The sequence below is a fragment of the Python bivittatus genome, unplaced genomic scaffold, assembly GCF_059951505.1.
Source record: "Python bivittatus isolate LINGU-HERP-01145 unplaced genomic scaffold, Pbiv_v1 ctg000430_np1212, whole genome shotgun sequence".
Lineage (NCBI taxonomy): Eukaryota > Metazoa > Chordata > Lepidosauria > Squamata > Pythonidae > Python > Python bivittatus.
The window spans coordinates 5,589,538-5,615,983 of NW_028277071.1; the positions used below are offsets into that span (position 1 = coordinate 5,589,538).

The 26,446-nt window shown below is 37.6% G+C and overlaps 3 protein-coding genes and 1 pseudogene across 3 annotated transcripts; all 4 read right to left on the reverse strand.

Moving 5' to 3' along the window:
- Nucleotides 1–1,572: 1,572 nt before the first annotated feature.
- On the reverse strand, nt 1,573–2,523 carry LOC112543213 (olfactory receptor 11H6-like; annotated as a pseudogene).
- Nucleotides 2,524–6,204: 3,681 nt separating this feature from the next.
- LOC112543345 (olfactory receptor 11H6-like) lies at nt 6,205–7,197 on the reverse strand. Its single transcript, XM_025177597.2, has one exon. It carries the CDS (start codon nt 7,168–7,170, stop codon nt 6,205–6,207), a length of 966 nt encoding a protein of 321 aa, XP_025033365.2. The 5' UTR covers nt 7,171–7,197.
- A 7,266-nt stretch (nt 7,198–14,463) lies between these two features.
- On the reverse strand, nt 14,464–15,423 carry LOC112543065 (olfactory receptor 11H6-like). Its single transcript, XM_025177193.2, has one exon. It carries the CDS (start codon nt 15,421–15,423, stop codon nt 14,464–14,466), a length of 960 nt encoding a protein of 319 aa, XP_025032961.2.
- Nucleotides 15,424–22,778: 7,355 nt separating this feature from the next.
- Nucleotides 22,779–23,777, reverse strand: LOC107326708 (olfactory receptor 11H6-like). The gene has a single exon (XM_088144109.1). The coding sequence runs from the start codon at nt 23,736–23,738 to the stop codon at nt 22,779–22,781; it is 960 nt and encodes a 319-aa protein (XP_088000235.1). The 5' UTR covers nt 23,739–23,777.
- Between the last annotated feature and the right edge of the window lie 2,669 nt (nt 23,778–26,446).

A 26,446-nucleotide genomic window follows, 5' to 3' on the forward strand; every position in this document is an offset into this window, starting at 1 on the left:
ATGTTATGCACACTGCATGTTTTGACTTTTCAAAGGAAAGTGGGGAGTCAGTGCAGGGGTTCAGGTGTTAGACTTGGACTTGGACACCCACGCCCAAATCCATCCTTAATTATGGAAAATCACCTATCTAGCAGGGTTGTGTGGGGAAAATTGGAGGAGGGAATACTATGCTTGCTGTCTTGAGCTGCTGGAAAAAAAAGTAGGGCACAAATCTAACAAATAAATAAAAGCAACTCTTCTTGATCTCTTCTCCAACCTTATTTGTTTCTCACTGAATTCCCTCATCCTATATCCACATACCATTAATCTGTCACCTTTCTTTTCAGAAACTCTTCATGTCTTCTCAGGACCCTGCCCCTGGCCTCTTTCATTTGATTGCTCCTCAGGCAGTAGATGATGGGGTTCACAAAAGGCATCACAGCCGAATAGAAGACAGTCACTACTTTTGTAACCTCTCCTTGGCTGTCTCCAATATTTTTTTAATTCCCAGTCTACTTTGCAGCTGTTGGACCTCTAGCAATTTCCCATCCAAGTACTAACTAAATCCAATCCTTCTTAGTTTTTTTTTAGACCAGCCTAGGTCAGCTAGGTCCTGCTACATTCTGTTATACATACAAATATGTAACAACAAATAAACCTTTATTTTAGTTGCATATGTCTCTGTCTCCTTTGTCTTCTGTTGACTTTTCTCATACAAAGAGCACATTCCCATCAAAGAAATATCAGTCAGGTAATCTTCCTGACTAAGGAATGACTGGCTACACACCATGTCAACACTGTAAAAGGTATCAGTCCCAAAAATGCTGAGCAATCTACCATCCCAGATTTCTATATATGAAAGAACGTTTGTTTCACAGCTAATAGAAAGTCATGGACGTTCCAAAACACTGTATACTACTTTGTATGTTTTTGTTTTAGAACTCACTTTTCTATCCACAATGAGAGTGTCATCAGTTTTGAATATAATACAAGAAATAAAAATGTAAACTGTTCTGAAGCACTTCACAAACAGTCAGATTAAAATTCCATAAGAAATGGAAAACTGATTTGTACAAAAAAAAAAAAATAGTGTTCATTTTGCAGGTGAAGCTAAAACGTCCTGCAGTAAGAAAATGCCATGCAAAGAAAGCATTTTTCTCACCAGTACTTTGATCAATAGTCAGTAATATTGGCAAAGATTAATTTCATTGTAGAGGAATAGTTTAATCTAGATGTTCCACATTTAATTCATGCTGGAAAACAAGTTTTGTCTAGATCCACTTCTTTTTCTTTTCTTCTCAAATAATATACTTCTTATACTGGACTATCCCAAGATAAGAAGAGTTGCAAATTAGAATGGAGTGATTTGTTCAGAGTCAATCTTTAGAGCCATCCATTAACCAAGTAGTAAGTCATTTCTTTGAAACTGACTGGTCAAGGAAAATCTAGGATTTTGCATTGATTATTTCATGAAACAACGTTCAGGAGAAATAGGGAGGGAAACTATATGCATCCAGGGCTACATCACCTCTTATGTAAGCAGAAAAGTTAACATAACTTGGATTTTATACCAGCAGAAGAAATTGACCTCTTTTACACTGTGATTGTTGACATCATCAACCCTGATATTTCTCTCAATAACATGTGCAGTGCCTCTTTCACTTGATCATTCCTCAGACAGTAGATCAAGGGGTTGAGAAAAGGTATAATGGCAGCATAGAAAAGTGTCATTGACTTATTAATCTTTAAATACCTTTCTCCAACTGGAATTAGATACATTGCTCCTACTGTGCTGTAGAAAAGTGTCACCACTAAAAGATGCATAGATATAGTGTTGAAGCCCTTCCTACAATTACCTTTACTGGAGGATTTCATCAAAGTGTAAATCACAATGCCATAGGATAGCATAACAAATAATACATTACTTAAAAATAGAATGTGCACGATAATTTGGCAAATCAAAGGAGCATTTCCAAGTGGAGGACAAGCCAAAGACAGAAGTGGAATGAGATCACATAAAAATGGTCAATAATGTTAGGTCCACAACTTAGAGATCAAAACAACAGGTATTATATACCCCAGGAAACCAAGGATCCAACAAGCGGTTACAAGAATGTAACAGGAATGTGGGGACATAATGGTCTGGTAGTGTAATGGGTGGCAGATGGCTAAGTATCGATCTAAAGCCATGGCTGAGAGGAAGAAGAATTCAGTGGTGCCAAGAGAGAATAAGAGATAGAACTGGAGGAAGCAAGCATGGAAGGAGACAACCTGGTTATGGGTTGCAAGGTCAAAAAGCATGCAGGGAATAGTGGTGGTCACATAGCACATCTCCAGCCAGGAAAAGTTGCTCAACAGGATGTACATAGGAAGCTGGCTCAGATGAGTATCTAGAAAGACCAGGGTTATAATGGTGCTGTTTTCAACCAACGTTAGCACATAAAGGACAATCAAGAAAACAAGCAGCAAGAAGCATTTCTGCTGATTGATTCCAAATCCCAGCAAAATGAATTCCTGGGCTGCAGTCCCATTGGCCAACTCCATCTGGAATCATATAAGATCACATACCATAAGGAGATGTAATTATTTTATATATCATAAACCTATCTGAATATTATGCCTCATACTAATGACAATTAAAATAATGGGCTTAGATACTCATAACACTTTCGCAGAATTTCAAGAAACCATGAATTTTGCCAAAGTTCACTGAAGAGCACAATAGTACCATGGTGCTTGATGTCTGTGGGAGAAACCAGAAGGTATCACTACCTTAATCTCTGGAGTAGAATCACATTATCTAGGCTACAAAAATTCAGGCAACCATTATATGGTCTTTGCTACTATCTACAATTTGGGAAAACTGCTGTATACAGACCTACCTTCAGTCCAATGTTCATTTGTTTATTTTGGTCAAGTAACACTCCATTACAACTAACACATTTTCTTTGGGTCATTACTGTAGAGTAAGAATAAGTAAGAATTTCATATTTATTATCAATACATTAACTTAGCCATCATTGAAAAATGCAATCTTTCTAAATCTCACAATGCAGTTTTCAAATTCAAGAAAAGCATATTGGGGAAAAGCCTGCACAAAAATGCCTACTCATGAAAAAGTGTACAAAAAAATTGTAGGGGAATTATTGGTAAACAGCATGAATCATAGATAAAATATTCAAAGAAAAGTGCATGTGTTTAGATGCATAGACATTTTAGTACAAACATTTTAAAAATTCAAGGAGAGAGAGGAAGAAAGATCAAAAAATGCAATTAAACAAATTTGCTAAATTTAGATATTTTCACTCATCCCTAGCATACATTATGATAAACTGGAGCCTTTGGAATTAGGTTTAATAAATATTTCTAACATATAATCATTTCAGTGAGTAGACTCTGATATTGTTAAGGGTCACTGTCCCTAACTATTTTTGAGTAAATGGGCAGCAGAACAATTGGGAAGACTTGCATGTGAGTAGAATCTTGATTCCATATAACTAATAAATGCTTTGAAATAGAGCCTTGCAAAAAAATCCTCAATTATAGCTAGAGCAATGACTATCCCATTTCCCCAAAAAGCATTTATTAACCCTTTTAACATTAACAGCCTGCAAACATATACACACTTTTCTGGGTATAAATCCCACTGAATTTAACCAGGATTATCTGAAAAAACTGCAGAACAAGAAACTTCATGTGCTTTATTTATTTTAGTAGCCTGAAATATAATTTAATATCCTTCCTTCCTTCCTTCCTTCCTTCCTTCCTTCCTTCCTTCCTTCCTTCCTTCCTTCCTTCCTTCCTTTTTTGCCATGTACAATTAATTTCCATAACAAATTGTAGCAAGCTATTGTTTGACTCTGTTATTAGAAGCAATAAATGGAAATCCCATGAAAATCTCTCCAGCTCTTGACCTATGAGGGGAATCTGTCAAAATTACCTTGGACAAATTTTAAGATTTAAATGGAAGTGTCACCCACTCCAGTTCATTTCTCTATTCTTCCTACCCAACAGTTCTCAAAAATAGAATTTCTATTTTCATACCTTAGCAGAGTAAAAATATTGTTCCCTATATCATAAAGCTGATCAGAAAAGTTGGTATCTGTACATTATTGGTGCTTCTCTAAAAGACTGATGGAGGAATAGATCATATTGTGAAATTGATAGTAGAAAGACTCACCATGTATATGTAATAAGTAAGAACTCAAACGCTGTAGAAAGATTCTCCCAGCTGAGTTTTATCATTATCTGGAAATGGAACTTGGGAATATGCTTTTCAGGAACAAGGCCAATTTCCAATGAAACAACGTATCTTGGGTGAGAAAATTCTACTTATACCAACATTTCCACAAAAGTACCCTTTAAAGAAAACCTAAGAACTTTCTCCTTTTCCCCACCAAAATAAATCTATCAACTATTCTCCAAACATTCATGGGGATATAAGGGGATTGCTATTTATTTCAATGTTATTCTGAAAAATGCAGCTTTATTTTCAATACATGACCTCTGTTCAGATATTTTGCTGCTGAGGTGAAGAGCAGAAGGTACACACCCACACATATACACGGAGAAAGATCTATTAGATCTAGGGCTGAGTAAGAAATTTTGGTTAGAAATCCCATTGACATCTATCTGCAATATATCTGCCAGTAAAATATTGCACAATTAATATACTAAATATCCTGAAATTAAAGAGATTCACATTCAAGAGATTCACTTCCATAAATCATAAAACTATGATTGAAAGAATTCCACAACTGATCGATAAAGAATTATTCCTAATGCCTTTCTCTATAATTCATTATATTGGTGCTATAGAAATATATTTATGCATTTAATAAATAAATAAACAAACTTATATAGGTGCCCATCTACGTACAGTGTAAAAATATCCATGCCAAATGTTAACATCAGGCTATGGTTTTGCTCTGAGTATATTAACATCCAACACTTAAATCCATGACAAAGTAATACTTTTCTTGTCATTGTAGTAATTATGAACATTGCTGCCTTGGCATTCTTCACCCATTGGTCCTATTCACTGTATTCTCTCTTTTTTTTTTTCATGGCTAATGGAGAGCATAACCAAGATAACATGAATTAGTTGTAATTCTTTTATCTAATGCAATTTTTATACTGAGTACAAATCTCAAATCCCCCTTACTTCTTCAACTGAATTTCAAATCAGGATGTACAGTGCACAGAAAACTGTGCATAGACATATCAAAATGATCCAGAAGAAGGCCTTTAGGCTGTATACAGGCACAGCACTTCTCTGTTATTTGTATAAGCAACGTGCAATTTTTCACATTTCTGAATGACTCTGAAAAAGGCTTCCCTTTTAAGGAAGTTACTTAAATTTATTCAACATTAATATAATTCTTAAAGCAGTCAAAACTTACTTTGTAACATTTTTGCTGTTACTGCTGTTCAAGATGCCACCTTTTATAAATATTTACAAGTTGCCACTGACAAACTATTCAGTAATAGTAGTAGCTGCATTGACATGATCATGACAAGGCTTGGCTATAGATATACTGAAAATATGCATGAGAATGTAAAATGTGTGGCAATGGAATGTGTGGGCATAAGAGAATGTATGTGTGGATTCTATGAACATAAGACACCTGTGCATAGAATTTGCATGTTCAAGGATTGTTCCTCACAATTTAGTTCATTCGCTACCCACCAGTTGAGTTGGCAGAAAGCAATACCAACCTAAAGCTTGTTTATTCTATCCTGCCAAAGGAATGATGTTGACAAATGATGCTGACCTTATTTATAATGTACAAGATGCCTTTAGGGCAGGAACTGGTAGATTCCCTTTATATATAAGGAAGAAAAAAGAAAAAGAAAGAAATCAAAGGAAAAGCAAAAAGTGCAAGAAAAAAAAAGTTGAAAAAAATTAGAAAAGAAAGAAAAAAGAGATAAAGAAGCCACTTCTTTATATCTTTTTTTTTTTTTGGTGAAATACTTCTCAAGTTGTCCAAGTTATAACAAGAATTGAAATCCAAAATTAAGATGTCTGTAATCCAGTTTTGACACCATCTCTTAGGAAAGTAACTTATTTTGAACCAATGAGGAGATCAGGGGAATCTGAGTTTTCTTGTATTTCACATGACACAGAGTTCAAGATTATTGAAGAAGTCTTTTACACTTTCAGACCTACATCCTTTCTTTTCTCTAAAATGAATTTAAAAGAATTTGAGTTTTCTGCAATCAGGTTTATGTCTTTTCCACTGTGATCTTTTTCAGCGGCAATATCATTCTTCTGACCAGTTTGCCCAATGCCTCTTTCACCTTGTCATTCCTCAGACAGTAGATCAGTGGGTTGAGAAATGGTGTGACAGCAGCGTAGAAGACTGTAATGGCCTTACTAATGTTTGAATGGTTTTTACCACTTGGAATTACATACATTGCTCCTACAGTACCGTAGAAAAGTGTCACCACCAAGAGATGCATAGAGATGGTGGAGAAGCCCTTCTTGCAACTGTCTTGGTTGGATGATTTCATCAGAGTGACAACCACAGTGCTATAGGAGAACATAACAAAAAATACATTACCTAAAAACAGGGTTTGTATGCTAATCTGCCAGACAAGGGGACCCTTCCCAAGTGGAGGACAAGCTAAGGAAAGAATTGGTACAGGATCACACACAAAGTGGTCAATGATGTTGTCTCTACAAAAGGACAATTTGGAGATCAAAACAACTGGGACAATGTACCCTAGAAAGCCAAACATCCAACATCCAGCTATCAATTTGTAGCAGAAATCTGGAGACATAATGTTGGGATAATGCAAGGGATGGCAAATGGCTAGGTAACGATCCAAGGCCATGGCTGAGAGGAAGAAAAATTCAGTGTTGCCAAGTGAGAATAAACTGTAGAATTGGAGAAAGCAGGCATGGAAAGAGATGACCTGGTTTTGGGTTGCAAGATCAAAAAGCAAGCGGGGAACACTGGTGGTCACATAGCACATCTCCAGCCAGGAAAAGTTGCTCAGCAGAATGTACATGGGGAGTTGGTTCAATTGACCATCTATAAGGACCACTGTGATGATGGTGCTGTTTTCAACCAAAGTGAGCACGTAAAGCATTATCAAGAAAGCAAGCAGCAGGGATTGCTTCTGCTGATCAATTCCAAATCCCAGCAAAATGAATTCCTTGACTGCAGTCCCGTTGGCCAACTCCATCTGGAATCATATAAGAAAGCCACTATCACATAAAGATACATTTGCTATTATCCCATATGTTTATCAGATTAGCTTGAAAGAGAAACATAAATTCATGAATATCAACTATGATGTCCATTTAAAAATCAGTTGCCATATCAATGATGGTGATTTTTGCAATGTTCTAAATGAATAATACTTTTTTAAAGAATTGCCAGAAACTATAGATAGCTACCATATCTTTGCAAATGCCCATTAAAGAATATGGCTTCTTTACATATTTATCTACATCATTTAGATGCACAATACTTTGAAGCAAGGATATTCTAAAGTTTAGTTACAATATCTGAATACTACTTTTTTCAGAAACCAGGGAGGCATGCTAAAATTTAATTTAATTTTTTTTACATCTTTTTTCTGGTGTATTTGAAATCTATTGCCAGACATAGCATATATTTATAAGTGGTATCAATGGTAACAGGAATGCTGAGACTGAGATATCTGCCAGCCCTCCCCTCTATCCATGTTCCAGATCCTTGGGATCAACTCTTAACGATTCAATATAAATTAAATGTATCACAACAACCAATTCAGATAAAATACCATGTTGTGGGATCATTTAATGGTGAATGTCTCCAACAATGCTGCATGTCTCAATCCTATGAAACCTATCCTGATAGCAATAATCTAAACACTACTAAATCCAAAAATTATACTAAGTCAAGGCCTCCTTTGCATGTCCATTAGCAAAACTGCTAATTCTAAACTCTGCTAATGTCTGCTTCTTTTGTAACTACTGCAAGTCATACAATTCCAATATGTTGTATATGTATATTTTAAGTTTATGAATAATGTCTTATTTGAACTCATACATATGGTCTGAATTAACACTTCCTATGATTTTGACACTGTATCTTTGTTGATGCAGCCCAAGGTTGTAAGCTGAATACAGTATCAGGATAGGAACACAACAGGATATTTGGAGGAAGCGTAGGGAACTGAAGTGAAAAATTGGTGGAATGATATAGAATAAATTTGAAAGTTGGAGACAGAAACACAAACTGCTTTGATACGAATTGCAAATACTAATAGTAAGATTAAATCAAAATTCTCATTTCTAGAGGAACCTCCTTGTCAGATCTTTGCTGCAAAATCTTTAGAAAATCTTGAACTAATTGAGAGGCTACAAAATCCATAATCGTGTTAGTTATTGTTCTGAGAACAAAGCATATTTATTATGTTTAAGTAAACTGTTTGGAAGAGAGAAACAAGGATGGGAAAAGGCAAAGGAAGCATAAAATACCAAGATGCACTGGACATGGCTACACTTTGAAAAAACAGCTACTGGATGTGATACAGATGTCTTGGCATCAGGTGAGCCCACACAAGTGTTCATTTAAATATGCATAATCAGCCATGGCTACTCTATTTGCAAATGATCACAAATTCCTCTTTGAGTTGTTCTCATATGAACTTAATTAAAAAAAAAAACATTTTAAAAAGCTTATATAGTCACCCATATTGTAACCACAACCCTGGGCAGTGCACAGAACAGTAAAATTAACACACATACCCCAAAAAATCAGAATAAAAACTCATGGCATCCTGGGGCCAAACTCCCACACAGCCACATACCATCTTACTGGGCTCCAGCCTCATCCTACCCCAAGTCTTGTGGAAAGAGCCAGCTCATCAAGACCTTCTGGAAGGCAAGGAGTATACCTGATCTCACATACAAATAATATTTATTATCAAAATATTTCCTGAGCAATCAGATCTGCCTTTTGCCAACCTTTACTCAAAGATAATTTAAAGAAAATCTTTGAGCCTTTTCTCCCCTTCCCCCACTGAAGAACTGCACCTCTCTGAACATTTTCTAAATTTCCTTTATGGGGCCTGAAGACAAGGCCTCCTTTTCCTCCATGATCCCCCGTAAAATCCTAATACAGCTCCCAACCCAGATGTTGCTACTTGAGGGAGACTTGTGCATGTATCCACTGAAACTGAAGTGCATCGTATTCAAGGCCGATCATCTTCTTTTGCCACATAACCTTTCTGCCCTGCTGGCAATAGAAGCTTAGAAATAATATGCTAAATCTTCCATCCGTTTCTGTCCTTCCAGGTTACCCAACATCAGAGACTCTGAGCTCCAGGACAAAGGAACAGAACCAGTGCATGGAAAGTCCCTTCTCTCCCAACAACATTTCAGTCTTATACCTCAGTGGGACTTAAGCCATCCTTCCCCCTTGAGAGAGATTTTGCCCAAGCACTTCATTAGGATTCAGGAGGGACAGTTTTCTTTCCAGTGCCTGACATGGCTGTTCCCTGCAGGACCAATCAGGCAAAGAGCATAAAGGGCTCTATTGCTGGGTTCAAGGTGTGTGCCTGAGTGTGTCCACTGCACACTAGCATTTCAGTGCTGCACAACTGACTGACTCTCAAAGGCATGCCATTCCCCAGGGAAACAACATCTCTGGCGATTGCTCAGCATCTCTTCTACCCTCCAGCACATTGCATGGATTCTGCTTTCTTCTTGTTCTGTATTGGCTGCACTAATTCATATTGCCACATGCTCCTTTTTTCCCCAACGAATTATTAATTCCACACACAAGGGCATCCTGGCTTGGTTTCCTTTCCAGGAAACAGCAATAAAGAGATATACTCTGTCCTCCAATATTTATTTTATTTACAAACACACTGTTGGGCTGCATCCTTGAGGAGTGACCTCAGTGTGTGCTAAAGCAATACTTTGTTCCCTAAAAATACTCCCTCTTCAATTGGATTCAAAGCATGTTTCCTTTGCCAGGATGCAAATTCCTAACAAAACAACACTGCCAAATATTTATACATTTACTAAAATTTATAACTGGCTCCACATTTTTAAGTCTCCTCTCAGTATATTACTTGGATTCTGTTTTCTCTTTATATTAAGTTAGCTGCATTTACTTTTATTGTTGGTGTAGTGGGGAGCAGTCTGATGTCCCCAGAGGGAGTCACCTGACCCCTGACAGCCAATAGAAGAGAAGAAGGTGGTTCTCTCAGGTTTTGGCGGGAAGAGTTTGGGGCACCTTTTGTGAGGGAATTGGCTGGAGACCGGGAGGAGGGATTACCTCAGGCAAGGTTAGAAATCGAGTAGTTTAGCTCTACAGTGGTACCTCTACTTACGAACGCCCCTACTTACGAAATTTTCGAGATACGATCAGCTCCGACCCCAAAAATTTACCTCTACTTACGAACTCGCCTTGACTTATGAGCCATTTTCCGCCTGTTCCACGTGGTCTGTGGCCATTTTTCCGCCCGTGCCACATGGTCCGCAGCCATTTTCCACCCGTTCCACGTGGTCCGTGGCCATTTTTCTGCCAGTTCCACGTGGTCCACTGCCATTTTCTGCCCCTTCCATGTGGTCCATGGCCATTTTTCCGCCCGTTCCACGTGGTCCGCAGCTGTTTTTCCGCCCCTGACATGTGGTCAGTGGCCGTTTTTCCGCCCCTGACGCGTGGTCCGCAGATGCCGGAACGGATTAACGGTAATTACATTGAACCTTATGGGAAAATTTACTTCGACTTGCGACCAACTCGACTTGCGATCAGAGTCACGGAATGGATTAAGTTCGTAAGTAGAGGTACCACTGTATTTAGAACTGGGTTAGGGTTTTTTTGTGTTTAAGCTGGGTGTTGTATGAGTGGAAACTGATCTTCTTTTGGTCCTTTAATAAAGTTAATTTTTGTTTCAATCCTGGAGTGAACTGGTAGCCTTCTAGCACCTGCCTCAGCTTGGCTGAGCTACAGACTCCCCAAATTGTGGTTTGGTTTCCCTTTGTCAGGCCTAGCCCAAGGAACTCCTGGAGACCGTGTAGGTTCAGTCAGCAAGGTTTATTAGCTAGCGCTTATTTACAGAATCTTTTCAGACTGACCAGTAGTTCCCAGTCACAACTCTCTACTATCTTCTGGAATGTTTAGGGATGCGCCAGCTTTCTCCGCTTATCTCCAGAGCGTTGCTCTGGAGACGAGAGCACCGTTTTCACCCCCCCCCCTTCCTCCATTCCAGTCCATCACATCCTTCTGTATTTAGCCAGGCCCAGGGTGGGGTCTGGATAAATACAGGCCAGGCCCTTCAATCCTCTCCGGGTTCCCCAGAGGGCTGGTGGGGAAGGGGGAAGCCAGTTTACAGAGAAGGGAAGTGGCAGCAAGGAGACTGACTTTGCCAACTGCTATTCACCCACAGGTGTGGTTACCTCAGAACTGAAGTAACTCAGAGGAAGGGGTGATTCAACCCTCAGGGAGCCTTCCCCTTATTACAGTTGTGTGCTACTGATTTCCCCAAACCATTAATTCCATATCAAGTGTGATTCAAATTTAGTTTTCATTATGCAGGAAAAAGAATTGAAATCATTGTGTATAATTATATTGGTTGTTGCTGGTGGTAATGGTGGTGTTATTATCATTATTCACACACAGGCTACCAGATAGTTATGACTGGTACTTTTGATTTGTAGATCCTATACATTCATGCATACACGTGTGTGTGTGTGTGTGTGTGTATGTGTGTAAATTTTTCAGTGTAGTAAAAGACTGTTAGATCTTTCTTAAGTTAAAAATATTTGCATAATATATGTCCAGTTCCACGTAATGCAGGAATTGATAAGTCAAGATTCCTTCCATTCCTTTTTTAATATATTTTTTTATTAAAAGATTGTACATAGATAATAAGAAATACATTTAAAGAAAGAAAAAAAGAAAAAATATAGCAAAGTAAGTGTGAAGAAGAAAAAAGAAAAGAAAGAAAAAGAAAAAAAAGATAGAAAAAAGGAAAGGAAAATAAGAAGACAGAAAACATTAAAAAATTATATACAGAGAGAAATGGCTTCTGATATCCCTCTCAGTACTTATACATACATTTTTAATCAAACCACTCTTTCCAATTTCATCATAATTCCTTTCTTCCTATAACCTATTCTTACTAATCATCAAAACCATAAATCACAAATTCATTTTCTTTCTCACACAAAATCTGTAAGAGATTTCCAGCCATTGATGAATGTCAGTAATGACCTTCCTCTAATCAAAGAAACCAATTTGTTCATCTCAGCAAGTTCTGTCCATTTCACCAACCATTCTTCCATAGTGGGTAATGTTGAATTTTTCCATGAGATTCTTTCCATTCCTATTGTATCCAAGTACTCTTCCTGATTCATCCCTGAGGTTCTTATGTGTATACGCTTTCCCCATTTTTGTTTTTCAAAGTGCAAAATACATAAGTCTCTTTCTCCTTCAAGAACAAATGGTTTGTCTTATTTCCATGCATTCACGGGTGGTCTTTAGAAATCTCCCAAGAGTAAATTATCATCAGGTAAAGCAATGGAACTGAACAAAGAAGAGCTCAGCAACCTCTATACTCATATGGTAATCAGTGTTTCTGTCATCACTCAGGCTGAAATTCAAGAGGTTCCCCATCCATCACTTCCTGCAAGTGCCCCTGATAGTTGTCAGGTTGTTGTGTTTAATGGAAATGGGATGTTATGAATTAGCAATGCAAAATAAAAGTATAACAGGTTCACAACTGATCAGTAAAGATGTTCTCTATAATTCATGAGACCTGGTGCTGTATAATGAACCGTATGGGGCAAAAATGTCCATTTTGAATGTCACCATCATGCAATAGCTTTGCACTGAATATATTACATCCAACACTTAAATGTAGGACATTGCCATACTTGTCTTTTCATTGTAGTAATTATGGACATTGCTGCCTTAGCAATCATTATCTGTTTGTTCTATCCATTCAATTCTTCTTTTAATGAGAGCATAACCAAGGTGATATTAATTAGTTGTGATTGTTTCTAATACATTGTTTTAAACTGAGTACAAATGTCCATTCCCCTACTTCCCCAAATCAATTTCAAATCAGAATATTCAATGCCCAGAAAACTATGCCATGGAGATATCAAAAATTATGCAGAAGAATGCCTTTGGAGTATGTACAAGCACAACACCTCTCTGTTATTGTTTAAAGCACACTGTAAGTTTTCTGGGTTCTGTACTAAACTGGAAAAAGATCCCTCCCCTTTGAGGAGTTTCTAAAGGCTAACATAAAGCAATAAAAATGTACTTTATACTTTTTAGCTGTTGTTGTTTTTGTTCAAGCTGCCACCTGCTATAGCTTTTCAGGACTAGCAACTGACAAAATATTTAGCAACAGCAGTAGGAGTGGTAGTATGTGCATGTACATGAACATGAACATGATAGGGCTTGAGTGTAGATGTGAGATGTTGTAAATACCCATCAGAAGTTATGGAATATGCAACAATGGAGTGCAATGCCCAGGGGAAAATATATGTGTGAATTCTATGAAGACTCTATCTGTGCATAGATTTTGTGTGTTCAGGAGTTCATCCTCACAACTGACTACCTATCTACCAGTCAAGTTGACAGAATGTTATACCAGCATAAAAAATGGCTGCCCCCACTGGGGATCTTACCTGCCAAAAGTATGATACTGATGAATGGTGCTGCCCTTACTTATAGTATACTGGTACAGTAAATTCCCTTGGATTTGCTTCCCTCTCCACCCAGCAATCCTAACTACCCTTGACATGAAAATTAGCTATACTAATTATCCCCCCCCCCTTGCTATATTCTAGTCTCCAAGGCAGCTACAAACATCCCAAACACAATAAAACAATCACAGGTCAAACATTTTAAAGCTCAAAATAACAAGCAGTTATACAGACTATTAGTTAAAATAGTGCCTTGAAATTCAAAATGTAATGGAAGGCTCATTGTCTTCCCTTTGAAAGAGAAGATTGAAAAAAACTTCCAATGGAAAAATACAAAGTCCACCATATACTGTTTTCTCTGGGTAATGAATTAAGGGTCACTAGCATTATGAAAAGGTAAAAACTCCTTTCAGAATAAAGAAATAGTTCTGCCCAAATATCCTCTTCAATTTTATACACTTCATCCAGAATACTGGAAAGTATTCTTCATCTAGCTATTACTCTTTTGTCTATTTCTTCTTTGGTAAAATACTTGTCAGGTCATCCAGGTATGATAAGAATTGCAATCCAGAATTTGGTAAGATGCCTTTAATCATGTTTTGATCCCATCTATTAGGAAAGTCACATATTTTGAACCAATGAGGAAATCAGGAGAATATGCTTTTTTATTTTTTGTGATTTTCACATGACACAGAACTCAAAATTCTTTAAAAAATTATAAAGTTCTGAAGACTGAAAAACACTTTCAGATCTACATGCTTCTTTTCTTTAGAGGAATTTAAAAACATTTAGGTGTTGTACAGTCAGATTTACCTCTTTTACACTGTGCTCTTTTTCAGCAGCAATCTCATCATTCTTCTGACCAGTTTGCCCAATGCCTCTTTCACCTTGTCATTCCTCAGACAATAGATCAATGGGTTGAGAAATGGTGTGACAGCAGCATAGAAGACAGTAATGGCCTTACTAATGTTTGAATGTCTTTTACTACTTGGAATTACATACATTGCTCCTACAGTGCCATAGAAAAGTGTCACCACCAAGAGATGCATAGAGATGGTAGAGAAGCCTTTCTTGCAATGACCTTTGCTGGAGGATTTCATCAAAGTGTAGATCACATTACCATAGGAGAACATCACAAAGAAAACATTGACTAAAAACAGAGTGTTTATGCTAATCTGCCAGGTAAGTGGAGCTTTTCCAAGGGGAGGACAAGCTAAGGAAAGAATTGGTACAGGATCACACACAAAGTGATCAATGATGTTGTCTCCACAAAAGGACAATTTGGAGATCAAAACAACTGGGGCAATGTACCCTAAAAAGCCAAACATCCAACATCCAACTATCAATTTACAGCAGAACTTTGGGGACATAATTCTGGGATAATGCAAGGGATTGCAGATGGCTACATAGCGATCCAAGGCCATGGCTGAGAGGAAGAAAAATTCAGTGTTGCCAAGTGAAAAGAAGATGTAAAATTGGAGAAAGCAGGCATGGAAAGAGATGACCTGGTTTTGGGTTGCAAGATCAAAAAGCAAGCGGGGAACACTGGTGGTCACATAGCACATCTCTAGCCAGGAAAAGTTGCTCAGCAGAATGTACATGGGGAGTTGGCTCAATTGACCATCTATAAGGACCACTGTGACGATGGTGCTGTTTTCAACCAAAGTGAGCACATAAAGCATTATCAAGAAAGCAAGCAGCAGGGACTGCTTCTGCTGATCAATTCCAAATCCCAGCAAGATGAATTCCTGGACTGCAGTCTTGTTGGCCAACTCCATCTGGAATCATGTAAGAAAGCCACTATCACACCAAGATACATTTGCTATTATCTCATATGTTTATCAGATTAGCTTGAAAGAGAAACATAAATTCATGAATGTCAACTATTATGTCCATGTAAAAATCAGTTGCCATATCAATGATGGTGATTTTTGCAATGTCCTAAATGAATAATACTTTTTTAAAGAATTGCCAGAAACTATAGATAGCTACCATATCTTTGAAAATGCTCAGTAAAGAAGATGGCCAAATATTTATCTACATCATGTAGATGCATGATCCTTTGAAGCAAGGTTCTCTAAAATTTACTTAGAATACGTGAATATCATTGTTTTTCAGAAACCAGAAAGGTATCCTAAAATGCTTTTTAAAAATACAATATGCTAACAATAATAAAACAAAGCACTCAAAAATCAAGATCAGCTAATGTGTCAAATAAATAATTGACATGTCAACAGGTTTTGTCCTGTTACCAAATGTGTGATTATGAGTTATACAAACATAAATAATTGTCCATTTTATTGTCTTATCATGAACTAGAAGACTTGGAGAACACCCACTACTTTATGTACTATCAACATACAACATGTAATATGGTACATCTTTTTTCTGGTGTATTTTAAATCTATTGCTAGACATAGCATATTTCTTATATTTAATAATTCTTATAAGTGGTATCAATGGTAACAGGAATGCTGGGACTGAGAGGTCTTCTGGCCCTCCCCTCTACTTCACGTTCCAGATCCTTGGGATCAACTCTCTTAGTTATTTGATATAAATTAAAACAGATATATTAAAAGTGTCACAACGACCAATTGAGTTAAAACACCTTGCTGTGGGAATCATTTAATTGTGAATGTACCCAACAATCTTGCATGTTTCAGTCCTAGGAAACCTATCCTGATAGCAAATCATCTAAACACTGCCAAATCCAAAAATTATCCTGAAATTATACTACTTCAGTTATGTCCATTTGCCAAATTACTAATGTTAATGTCTGATATCTGCTTCTTTTGTAACCACTGCAAATCATACAACTCCAATATATTTTTGTATGTTTTGAGTTTATGCAAAATGTCTTCTTTGAAGTCATACATATGGAATGAATTTTATTGTATAATTGGTAATGTATCTATTAGACAATATAAATATAATATGATACTCAGTGCTACTCCAAGTCTCTGAAGCAAAGAACCAAACAGGGCTTTCCTTGCTACTGCCTCCACATTATCTAGGTTAGATCTAATGATACCAAACCCAGCATTGAACTGGTTCTAGTCAGTGTAGACAAATATTCCCTCTCCTAACTCCCTTTAGGTAGTTGGCATGTCACCTCTTGGAAATCTCCAGACATGTTGGGAATTCTGGGACTTACAAAATCTGTAGGGTGACAGGTCTAGTCATAGCAGGGTAGACAGAAAAGATAGAGCCAGAGGTACCAAAGTTCTTACTCAAGACAATTTTCATGTTATAAGGCTCTCTTTAGCCCATTAACAATTCTATCACAACAACTAAAAGAATCTAAAAGTATATTAAATAAAGTACCAGGCTGCTTTTTGATTAAAATAATGGAATCCTAGGGTTGGAAGGGATTTTAAAGGTCTTCTAGTCCAATCCCTACCCAGAGCAGGAATACTTACACCATCCAAGAAAAACAGCTCTCCATTTTTTTTTGAAAAGCACCCGGGACCCCAGGAGGCAGGCTGCATCACTGCTTAATAGCTTTCACAGTAGGGAAATTCCTTTGAACTTGCATCTCTCTCTCTCTTTAAAGCCTCCACCCACTGGTTTTTTTCCTACCTCTGGCAATACAAAAAATAAATCCACAACCTCTTTCCTATCACAGCCCTTCAAGTATTGGAAGACTGCTATCATGCCTTCCTCTTAGCCTTCTCTGTTTTAGGCTAAACATACCCAGTTATTTTAACCATTCTTCACAGGATTTAGCCTTCAAGTCTCTTACCATCCTATTTGCTCTTCTCTGCACCCATTCCACTTCCTCAGCATCCTACCTGTATGTGGTGGCCAAAAGTGGCGTCAGTAGTCCAGATGTGGTCTGATCAGTGCAGCCCAGAAGAGAATTATCACTTGCTGTGATCTTGATATTATATCTCTGATGATACAGCCCAAAGTTGTTTGTTGAATAGAGTATTAGGAGAGGAACATAGCAATGTTCTTAAAGAGGGACTTTATATGCATCTATGGGTATTGGTGGAATGGAAAGGGGAAATTGGTGATAAAGTACAGAATCGTTTTGGAAGCTGGAGGCAGAAACACCAACTGTTTTGACATGAATTGCAAATAGCCTAAAAGTCTAATTTTCAGAGGAGCATCATTGACACATCTTTGCCAGTAAAACTACACAAAATTATGAGTTACTTCAGAGACTGCTAAAGCCATGACCATGTTAATGTTTTTATTTCAAGAAATAAGTATGTTTAAACAAACAGATGTTTTGGGGAGTGAGTCATGAACAGGGAAATGGAAAAGAAAGATAAAATACAGAGATGCTTTGGATGTCATTACACATTAAACAAAGTTACTGGGTGTGATAAAATTGTCTGCATCAGATAACTCAAATAAGCTGTTGAGTTAAATATGGGTACACATCCATGGCTACACTATTTGCAAAGTAATATGATTTTTTTTTAGTTGTTATCATACCAATATTATATCAAAATAGCACTTCTCATCAACATATTCCTTGAGCAAACAGATCTGACTTCTGCAACATTGACTCAGATATTTTACAAAAAATATTTTGAGCCCTTTTCCTCCTTCCCCCACAAAAGAAATGCATTGTTCTGAATTTTTTCTAAATTTCCTTTATGAGGCCTGAGGACAAAGACTCCTTTCCTTCCATGATCCCCTGTAAAATACTAACACAGCTCCCAACCCAGCATTTCTGCTCAGAGACGTTGCTACCTGAGACAGACTCACAAATGTACCCACTGAAACCAAAGTGTATTATACCCAAGACCTATCTTGAGTTCCCACATGACCTTTTTGTGCTGCTGGCAGTAGAAGTATAGAAATAATATACTAAATCATCCATCCATTTCTGTCCTTCCAGGTTATCCAACATCAGAGACTCTGAGCTCCAGGGCAAAGGAACAAAACCAATGCATGGAAAGTCCCTTCTCTCCCAACAACATTTCCTTCTCATACCTCTGTGGGACTTAAGCCATCTTTCCCCCTTGGGAGAGATTCTCCCCAAGCACTTCATCATGATTCAGGAGGGAAAGTTTCCTTTCCAGTGCCTGATATGGGCTGTACCCTTCAGGACCAATCAGGCAAAGAGCACAGAGCTCTATTGTTGGGTTACAAGAGGAAAACTTCAAGGTGTGTGCCTGAGTGTGTCCATGCATGGAAGTGCCCACTGTGCACACTAGCATTTCAGTGGTGCAGAACCTACTGATTCTCAAAGTAATGCCATTCCCCAGTGAAACAATGTCTCTGGTGATTGCTCAGTACCACTTCTGCCCTCTAGTGCATTGCATGGATTCTGCTTTCTTCTTGTTCTGTGCTAGCTGCACTAATTCCCAAAAGAATTATTAATTCCACATACAAGGGGATCCAGGCTTGGTTTCCTTTCAAAGAAACTGCAATAAAGAGAAGTACTCTGTACTCCAATATTTGTTTATTTACGAACACACTGTTGGGTTGGATCTTTGAGGAGTGATATCAGTGTGTGCCAAACCACTTCCTTCTTCTCTAAAAATACTTCCTTTTTTATTGGATTCAAAGCATGTTTCCCTGTCTCTCAGCAATAATGCAAATATCCAACAACAACAAAAAAACATTGTACAGTATTTATTTCTTTTCTAAAATGTATAACTTCCCTCATTTCCAAAACTCCACATTTTAAAGACTTTTCCAATATGTTACTTGAATTCCAAGTCCAAAGTCACTGGGAGTCAGGCAGCATATAAATTTAATAAATTATTAAATTATTATTATTATGTTTTCTGTTCATATTATTTTTGCTGCATTTAACTTGGTTGTTGTGGGCTATCTGTTTTCCCAAACTGTTAATTCCAGTAAAAGCATGATTCAAATTTAGTTTTCATGCAGGAAAAATAATTGAGACTATTTTTTAATATAAGTTTTACTGAAGAAATTTTTAACAAGATAAAAACAATACAAATATTAGAAAAGAAACAAAATAAAGAATAGTGAATAATTGCAAAAGAAAATAGAAAAAGAAAAAGAAGAAAGGGGAAAAAAGAAAAGATTATAAAGAAGCAGCTTCCAATCTTTTTGACAGTGGTTATAAATGCATTTATATTTTACCCTCTTTCTCTAAGGGTACATCATAATTTCCTTCTTTCCATAAACTACCCTTTCTAATCATCAAACCCATAAATATTTTTTTTTAAAATTTTTCCCTTTTTCAGCAAAAAGTCCATAAGGGGTTTCCAGACACTGACAAATGTGGTTATTGATCTTTCTCTAATCAAACAAGTTAATTTTGCCATCTCTGCTAGTTTTGTCATCTTCACCAACCATTCTTTGTTGCGGGTATTTCAGAGTCTTTCCATTTTTGCACATATAATAATCTCGTAGCAGTGATCGTATATAAGAATAATCTTCCATGGCTCTTTTTTAATTGACTGCCCATTAATCCCAGCAAGAAAAGTTCTGGTTTCAGTTGAATGTTCATCTTTAAAATTCTTTGTATAATTATACATATTTGAACCCAGAAATTTCTGGCTTTTTTACAAGTCCACCAGGCATGAAAAAGTGACCCTTCACATTGTCCACATTTCAAAAAATAATTGAGAATATTATGGGTTGTTATTGTTATTGCACATTGATGGAATTGATGAGTTGAGATTCTGTCCATTCCTGTTGTATCTAAGTACTTTTCCTGATCCATCCCTGAGATTCCTCTGTGCATACCCTTTTCCCCTCTTTGTTTGTCAAAGTGCAAAATGCATAAGTCTCTTTCTCCTTCTTTGAGTGCAGATAGTTTGTCTTATTTCGGTATATTCAAGGGCGGTCTTTAGAAGTCTCCCAAGAGTAGATTATCATCAGGTAAAGCAATGGAACTGAGCAAAAAAGAGCTCAGCAATCTCTATACTCATATGGTAAACAATGTTTCTGTCATCACTCTGGCTGAAATTCCCCATCCATCACTTCCTGCAAGGGCCCCTGATAGTTGTCAGGTTGTGTTTAATGGAAATGGGATGTTATGAACTAGCAATGCAAAATAAAAGTATAACAGGTCCACAACTGATCAGTAAAGGGGTTCTCTATAATTCATGAGTGCTGGTGCTATATAATGAACTATATGGGGCAAAAAAAAAAAAATATGTATGGCTGTGAAAGCTGGACCATAAAGAAGGCTGAGCGCTGAAGAACTGATGCTGTACTGTGGTGCTGGAGAAGACTCTTAAAAGTCCCCTGGACTTCTAGGAGGTCAAACCAGTCAAAGGAAATCAACCCTGACTGCTCATTGGAAGGATTGATAATGAAGCTCAAGCTCAGATACTTTGGTCACCTAATGTGAAGAGATGACTCTTTGGAAAAGACCCTGATGCTGGGAAAGATTGAAGGCAAAAGGAGAAGAGGATGGCAGAGGATGAGATGGTTAGATAGCATCACTGAAGCAATCAGCATGAAACTGAGCAAACTCAGGGAGGCAATGAAGGACAGGAAGGCCTGGCGCAATATGGTTCATGGGGTCACGAAGAGTCGGATACGACTTAACGACTGAACAACAAATGGGGCAAAAATGTCTATTCTGAATGTCACCATCAGGCAATAGCTTTGCACTGAATCTGTTACAGCCAACACTTAAGTGTAGGACCTTGCAATACTTTTCTTATCATTGTAGAAATTATGGATATTGTTTCATCTGTTTGTCCTACCCATTGTATTTTCTTTCTTTCATGGCTCAAGGGGAGCATAACTAAGGTAATATCAAATAGTTGTGATTCTTTTTAATGTAATGCTTTAAACTGAGTACAAATGTTCATTCCCCCAACACTTACCCAAATGAATTTCAAATCAGGATGTGCAATGCATATAAAACTGTGCCATAGACACATAAAAAATGATTCTGCTTCTGGAATGTGTACAAGCACGGAACCTCTGTTATTTTTTAAAGTGCACTATAATTTTTCAAGATTCTGCATTAACCTGAAAAAAATATGCCTGCCCTTTAAGAAGGTAACTTACTCAAGGGTAATATAACTCCTAAATCAGAGAAAATTTACTTTATGTCTTTTGCTCCTGTTCAAGCTTCCACCTATTATAAAATTTTAGGAATAACCACTGACAAACCATTTAGTAGTAAAAGTCATAGTAATGGTATTTGCATCAACATGAGTGTGGCAGGGCTTGTATATAGATACGACATACTGTGAATATGCATGACAGTGTGAAATATGTGGCAATAGAGTGCATGGGCCATGAGAGAATGCATATGTGAATTCTATGAACACAAGACTATTATACCTGTGCATAGATTTTGCATGTTCAAGGGTGGTTCCTCACAACTGAGCTCATTTGCTATCTACCAGTTGCGTTGGCAGAAAGCTATACCAGCATAAAGTTTGCTCATTGTATCCTGCCAAAGGAATGATGTGGGTAAATGGTGCTGTCCTTACTTATAGTGTACAAAGTACCTTTAGGGGAAGGACTGGTGGAGTCCCTTGCTTTTGGTTCCCTCCCCACTCACCAGACTGAATTACCCATCTCATGAAAACTAGCTAAACAGCTGCAAACATTCCAAACACAATCAAACACTCAAGTATCAAGCATGCAAAAACCCAGAATCAGAAGCAAATACAGAGAAAATTAGTTAAAATGCTTCCCTGACATTCAGAGTTTAATGGAAAGACCATTCTGTTCAATCTGAAAGAGAAGGTTGTAAAACCTTGCAATGGGAAAACATGATATCCAATATGCACTGTTTTCTTATGGGTAATTAAGAGTCAATAGCATTAGAAAAAGGTAAAACCTCCTTTCAAATTAAAGAAGTACTTCTTCCCAGATGTTCAGTTAAATTTTCCACATGTCATCCATTCTGAAAGTATTCCTCGCCTAGTCTCTCCTTCTTTGACTATTTCTTTTTTAATGAAATACATCTCAAGTTATCCAAGATGTGAAAAGAGTTGTAATCCAGAACTGAGTAGTGTGACCACAATTCTGCTATGGGGCCAAAGATTAGGCAAGCCATATATTTTGAAATAATGAGGAGACCAAGAGAATCTTTTCCTTTGAGTTTCATATGACACAGAGCTCAAGATTCCTGAATAAGTCTTTTACACATTCAGATCTACATCCTTTCTTTTCCTTAAAATGAATTAAAAAGAATTTGGGTTTTCTGCCATCAGGTTTACATCTTTTACACTGTGATTTTTTTCAGCAACAATCTCATCATTCTTCTGAGCAACTTGCCCAGTGCCTCTTTCACCTTGTTATTCCTCAGACAGTAGATCAATGGGTTGAGAAATGGTGTGACAGCAGCGTAGAAGACTGTAATGGCTTTACTAATATTTGAGTGGCTTTCACCACTTGGAATTACATACATTGCTCCTACAGTGCCATAGAAAAGTGTCACCACCAAGAGATGCATAGAGATGGTAGAGAAGCCCTTCCTGCGATGACCTTTACTAGAGGATTTCATCAAAGTGTAGATCACATTACCATAGGAGAACATTACAAAGAAAACATTGACTAAAAACAGAGTTTGCATGCTAATTTGCATGATAAGGGGAGCCTTTCCGAGGGGAGGACAAGCTAAGGAAAGAATTGGCATAGGATCACACACAAAGTGATCAATGATGTTGTTTCCACAAAAGGACAATTTGGAGATCAAAACAACTGGGAGAAGGTACCCCAGAAAACCAACCACCCAACATCCAGCTATCAGTCTATAGCAGAACTTTGGGGACATAATTCTGGGATAATGCAAGGGATTGCAGATGGCTACATAGCGATCCAAGGCCATGGCTGAGAGGAAGAAAAATTCAGTGTTGCCAAGTGAAAAGAAGATGTAAAATTGGAGAAAGCAGGCATGGAAAGAAATGACCTGATCTTGGGTTGCAAGACCAGAAAGCAAGCGAGGAACACTGGTGGTTACATAGCACATCTCCAGCCAGGAAAAGCTGCTCAGAAGAATGTACATGGGGAGTTGGCTCAATTGACCATCTATAAGGACCACTGTGATGATGGTGCTGTTTTCAACCAAAGTGAGCACATAAAGCATTATCAAGAAAGGAAGCAGAAGGAATTGCTTCTGCTGATCAATTCCAAATCCCAGCAAAATGAATTCCTGGACTACAGTCTTGTTGGTCAACTCCATCTGGAATCATATAAGAAAGCCACTATCACATAAAGATACATTTATTATTATCTCATATGTATCGGATTAGCTTGAAAGAGAAACATAAATTCATGAATGTCAACTATTATGTCCATTTAAAAATCTGTTGACATATCAATGGGGATTTCTCAAACATCTAAATTAATAATATTTTTCTAAGAATTGCCAGAAACTATAGATAGCTATCATATCTTTGCAAATGTCCAGTAAAGAAGATGGCTTCTTCAAATATTTATCTACATCATATAGATGCATGAGACTTTGAAGCAAGGTTACTCTAAAGTTTAGTTATAATACTTGAAAACCTTTGTTTTTTCAGAAGCCAGAAACGTATGCTAAAATAATATTTTTTTAAAATTACTGCGTAAATAATAACAAAACAAACATTAGCATTGAATAATCAAGGTCAGCTAATATATCAAATAACTCACAAACCAGTTTTGTCCTGCTACCAAAAAGAATACAGCATGATTAGAGGGCATACATCGTTTGTTAAACAACCAGAAGAGAAATAATTTTCTGTTTTATTGTGATATTGTGACTAACAAGACTTGGAAAATATGCCCCTTCATTTTACTATGAGCATAAAACATTCTGTATGATACATTTATTTCTGGAATATTTGAAATCTATTTGCAGATATAGCATATTTCTCATATGTATAAGTGGTATCAATGGTAATAAGAACACTGGGACTGAGATATCTTCTTGCCCCACCCCATGTAAGCAACAACCATGGCTACTCTACCTGCGAATTATTGTAATATGTTTTTCTCTTTGAGTTGTTATTGTACCAATATCGTATCAAAATAGCATGTCTCATCGACATATTTCTTGAACCATCAGATCTGGCTTCTGCCAACACTGACTCAAAGATATTTTGCAGAAAACTTTTGAGCCCTTTCTCCCTTCCCCCACAGAAGAACTGCACTGTTTTAAAAATTTTCTAAATTTCCTCTCCTTCCACGATCCCCTCCAAAATCCTAACACAGCCTGAATACAAAGTCTCCTTTCCCTCCATGATCCCCTGAAAAATCCTAACACAGTCTCCAACCCATGGTTTCTGCTCAGAGTCTGAGGCAGACTCATGCATGTGCCCACAAAAACTGAAATGTATTTTATTCAAGACCGATCATCTTATGTTCCCACATGACCTTTTTGTGCTGCTGGCAGTAGAAGTATAGAAATAATATACTAAATCATCCATTCTTTTCTGTCCTTCTACGATATCCAACATCAGAGACTCTGAGCTCCAGGACAAAGCAACAGAGTGAATGCATGTTAAGTCCCGTCTCTCCCAACAACATTCCCTTCTTGTACCTCAGGACTTAAGCCATCTTTCCCCCTAGAGAGAGATTCTGACCAAGTACTGTACTTCATCATGATTCAGGAGGGACAGTTTCCTTTCCAGTGCCTGATATGGGCTGTTCCCTGCAGGACCAACCAGGCAAAGAGCACAGAGCTCTATTGTTGGGTTACAAGAAGAAAACTTCAAGGTGTGTGCCTGAGTGTGTCCACGCATCGAAGTGCCCACTGTGCACACTAGCATTTCAGTGCTGCAGAACCTACTGACTCTCAAACTAATGCCATTCCCCAGTGAAACAATGTCTTTGGCAATTGCTTGGCACCACTTCTGTCCTCCAGGGCATTGCATGGATTCTTGTTCTGTGCTGCCTGCACTAATTCATATTGTCACATGCTCCCTCTTTCCCAAAAGAATTACAGTTCTTATGTAAAGAAATAAATCTTCTGGACCAGATAATATCTATCTTGCCAGCTTTCATGGCAAAATTATAGGAAGCATTTAAGCATTTTTCCTCCATCTAAACATTGCTGAATATTGCTGACTTCACCCATTTCTGTTTCTAAAAAGAATATTTGAATTTCAATCACTACAAGGTCATTATCATATTCAAAAACATATTCTCTTCTATTGGTCATTAACATGTTCAAAAATATGTTGATTCAGAAACCACATCTAATCTCACTGAGGCAGCTACTAACATCCCACATGCAGTAAAAGAAAGCAAGAAAGAATTGTTAAAAAACAAAAATGGTTCACAATAATAATCTGCCTGAAATTCCAAAACAAAGGGAAAGCCAAGTTGATCATTTTTCCCTTTTTTACCAAGAAAAACTCTAGCCCTTTAATAAGGAATGTCATGTACTGAAGACACTGTTCTTGCATATATGTATGAGTTGGCAGTGGAGTCCCTGAGGATGGTACTACTCAGGGCTTTAACCTGCTTCCTGGGGACATTAAGTCCTGAAGATGTTGAGTTTGGGCTAGGTCAGGTATTCATGGCCTCCGTGGCAACCATGGACCTTTCACATCCAATACATACTGGGAATTGCACATTTGATTTTTTTTTTTTTTTGTCTCAGGTAGTTGCAGTGTGATGTAGTGTTGGAGGATATTACCATCAATCTGTTGCCTGGACAGAACACTTTCTGATTGCCCTCTGGCTCATTGGTGCCATCCATCTCTATAGTGAGATACAGCCCATTTGATTGGCCTGCTCCAGGCAACTGTTGAGTTCCACAGGAGGCTTGGGGTTTTCCCTGAAAATCTGGTGGACACCTCAGCTGAGGCCTTAGTTGCAGCCTGGAACAGGAGGGTGATTGAGGCCTTGGACCAGATTGTTCCAATGTAGCCTCTCTCTGTTCACAATCCTGTGGTGTACCTT

Bases quoted from the DNA above. Each gene is read 5' to 3' on its own strand.
- LOC112543345 (XM_025177597.2), bottom strand. From the start codon at position 7,170: ATGGAGTTGGCCAACGGGACTGCAGTCAAGGAATTCATTTTGCTGGGA.
- LOC112543065 (XM_025177193.2), bottom strand. From the start codon at position 15,423: ATGGAGTTGGCCAACAAGACTGCAGTCCAGGAATTCATCTTGCTGGGA.
- LOC107326708 (XM_088144109.1), bottom strand. From the start codon at position 23,738: ATGGAGTTGACCAACAAGACTGTAGTCCAGGAATTCATTTTGCTGGGA.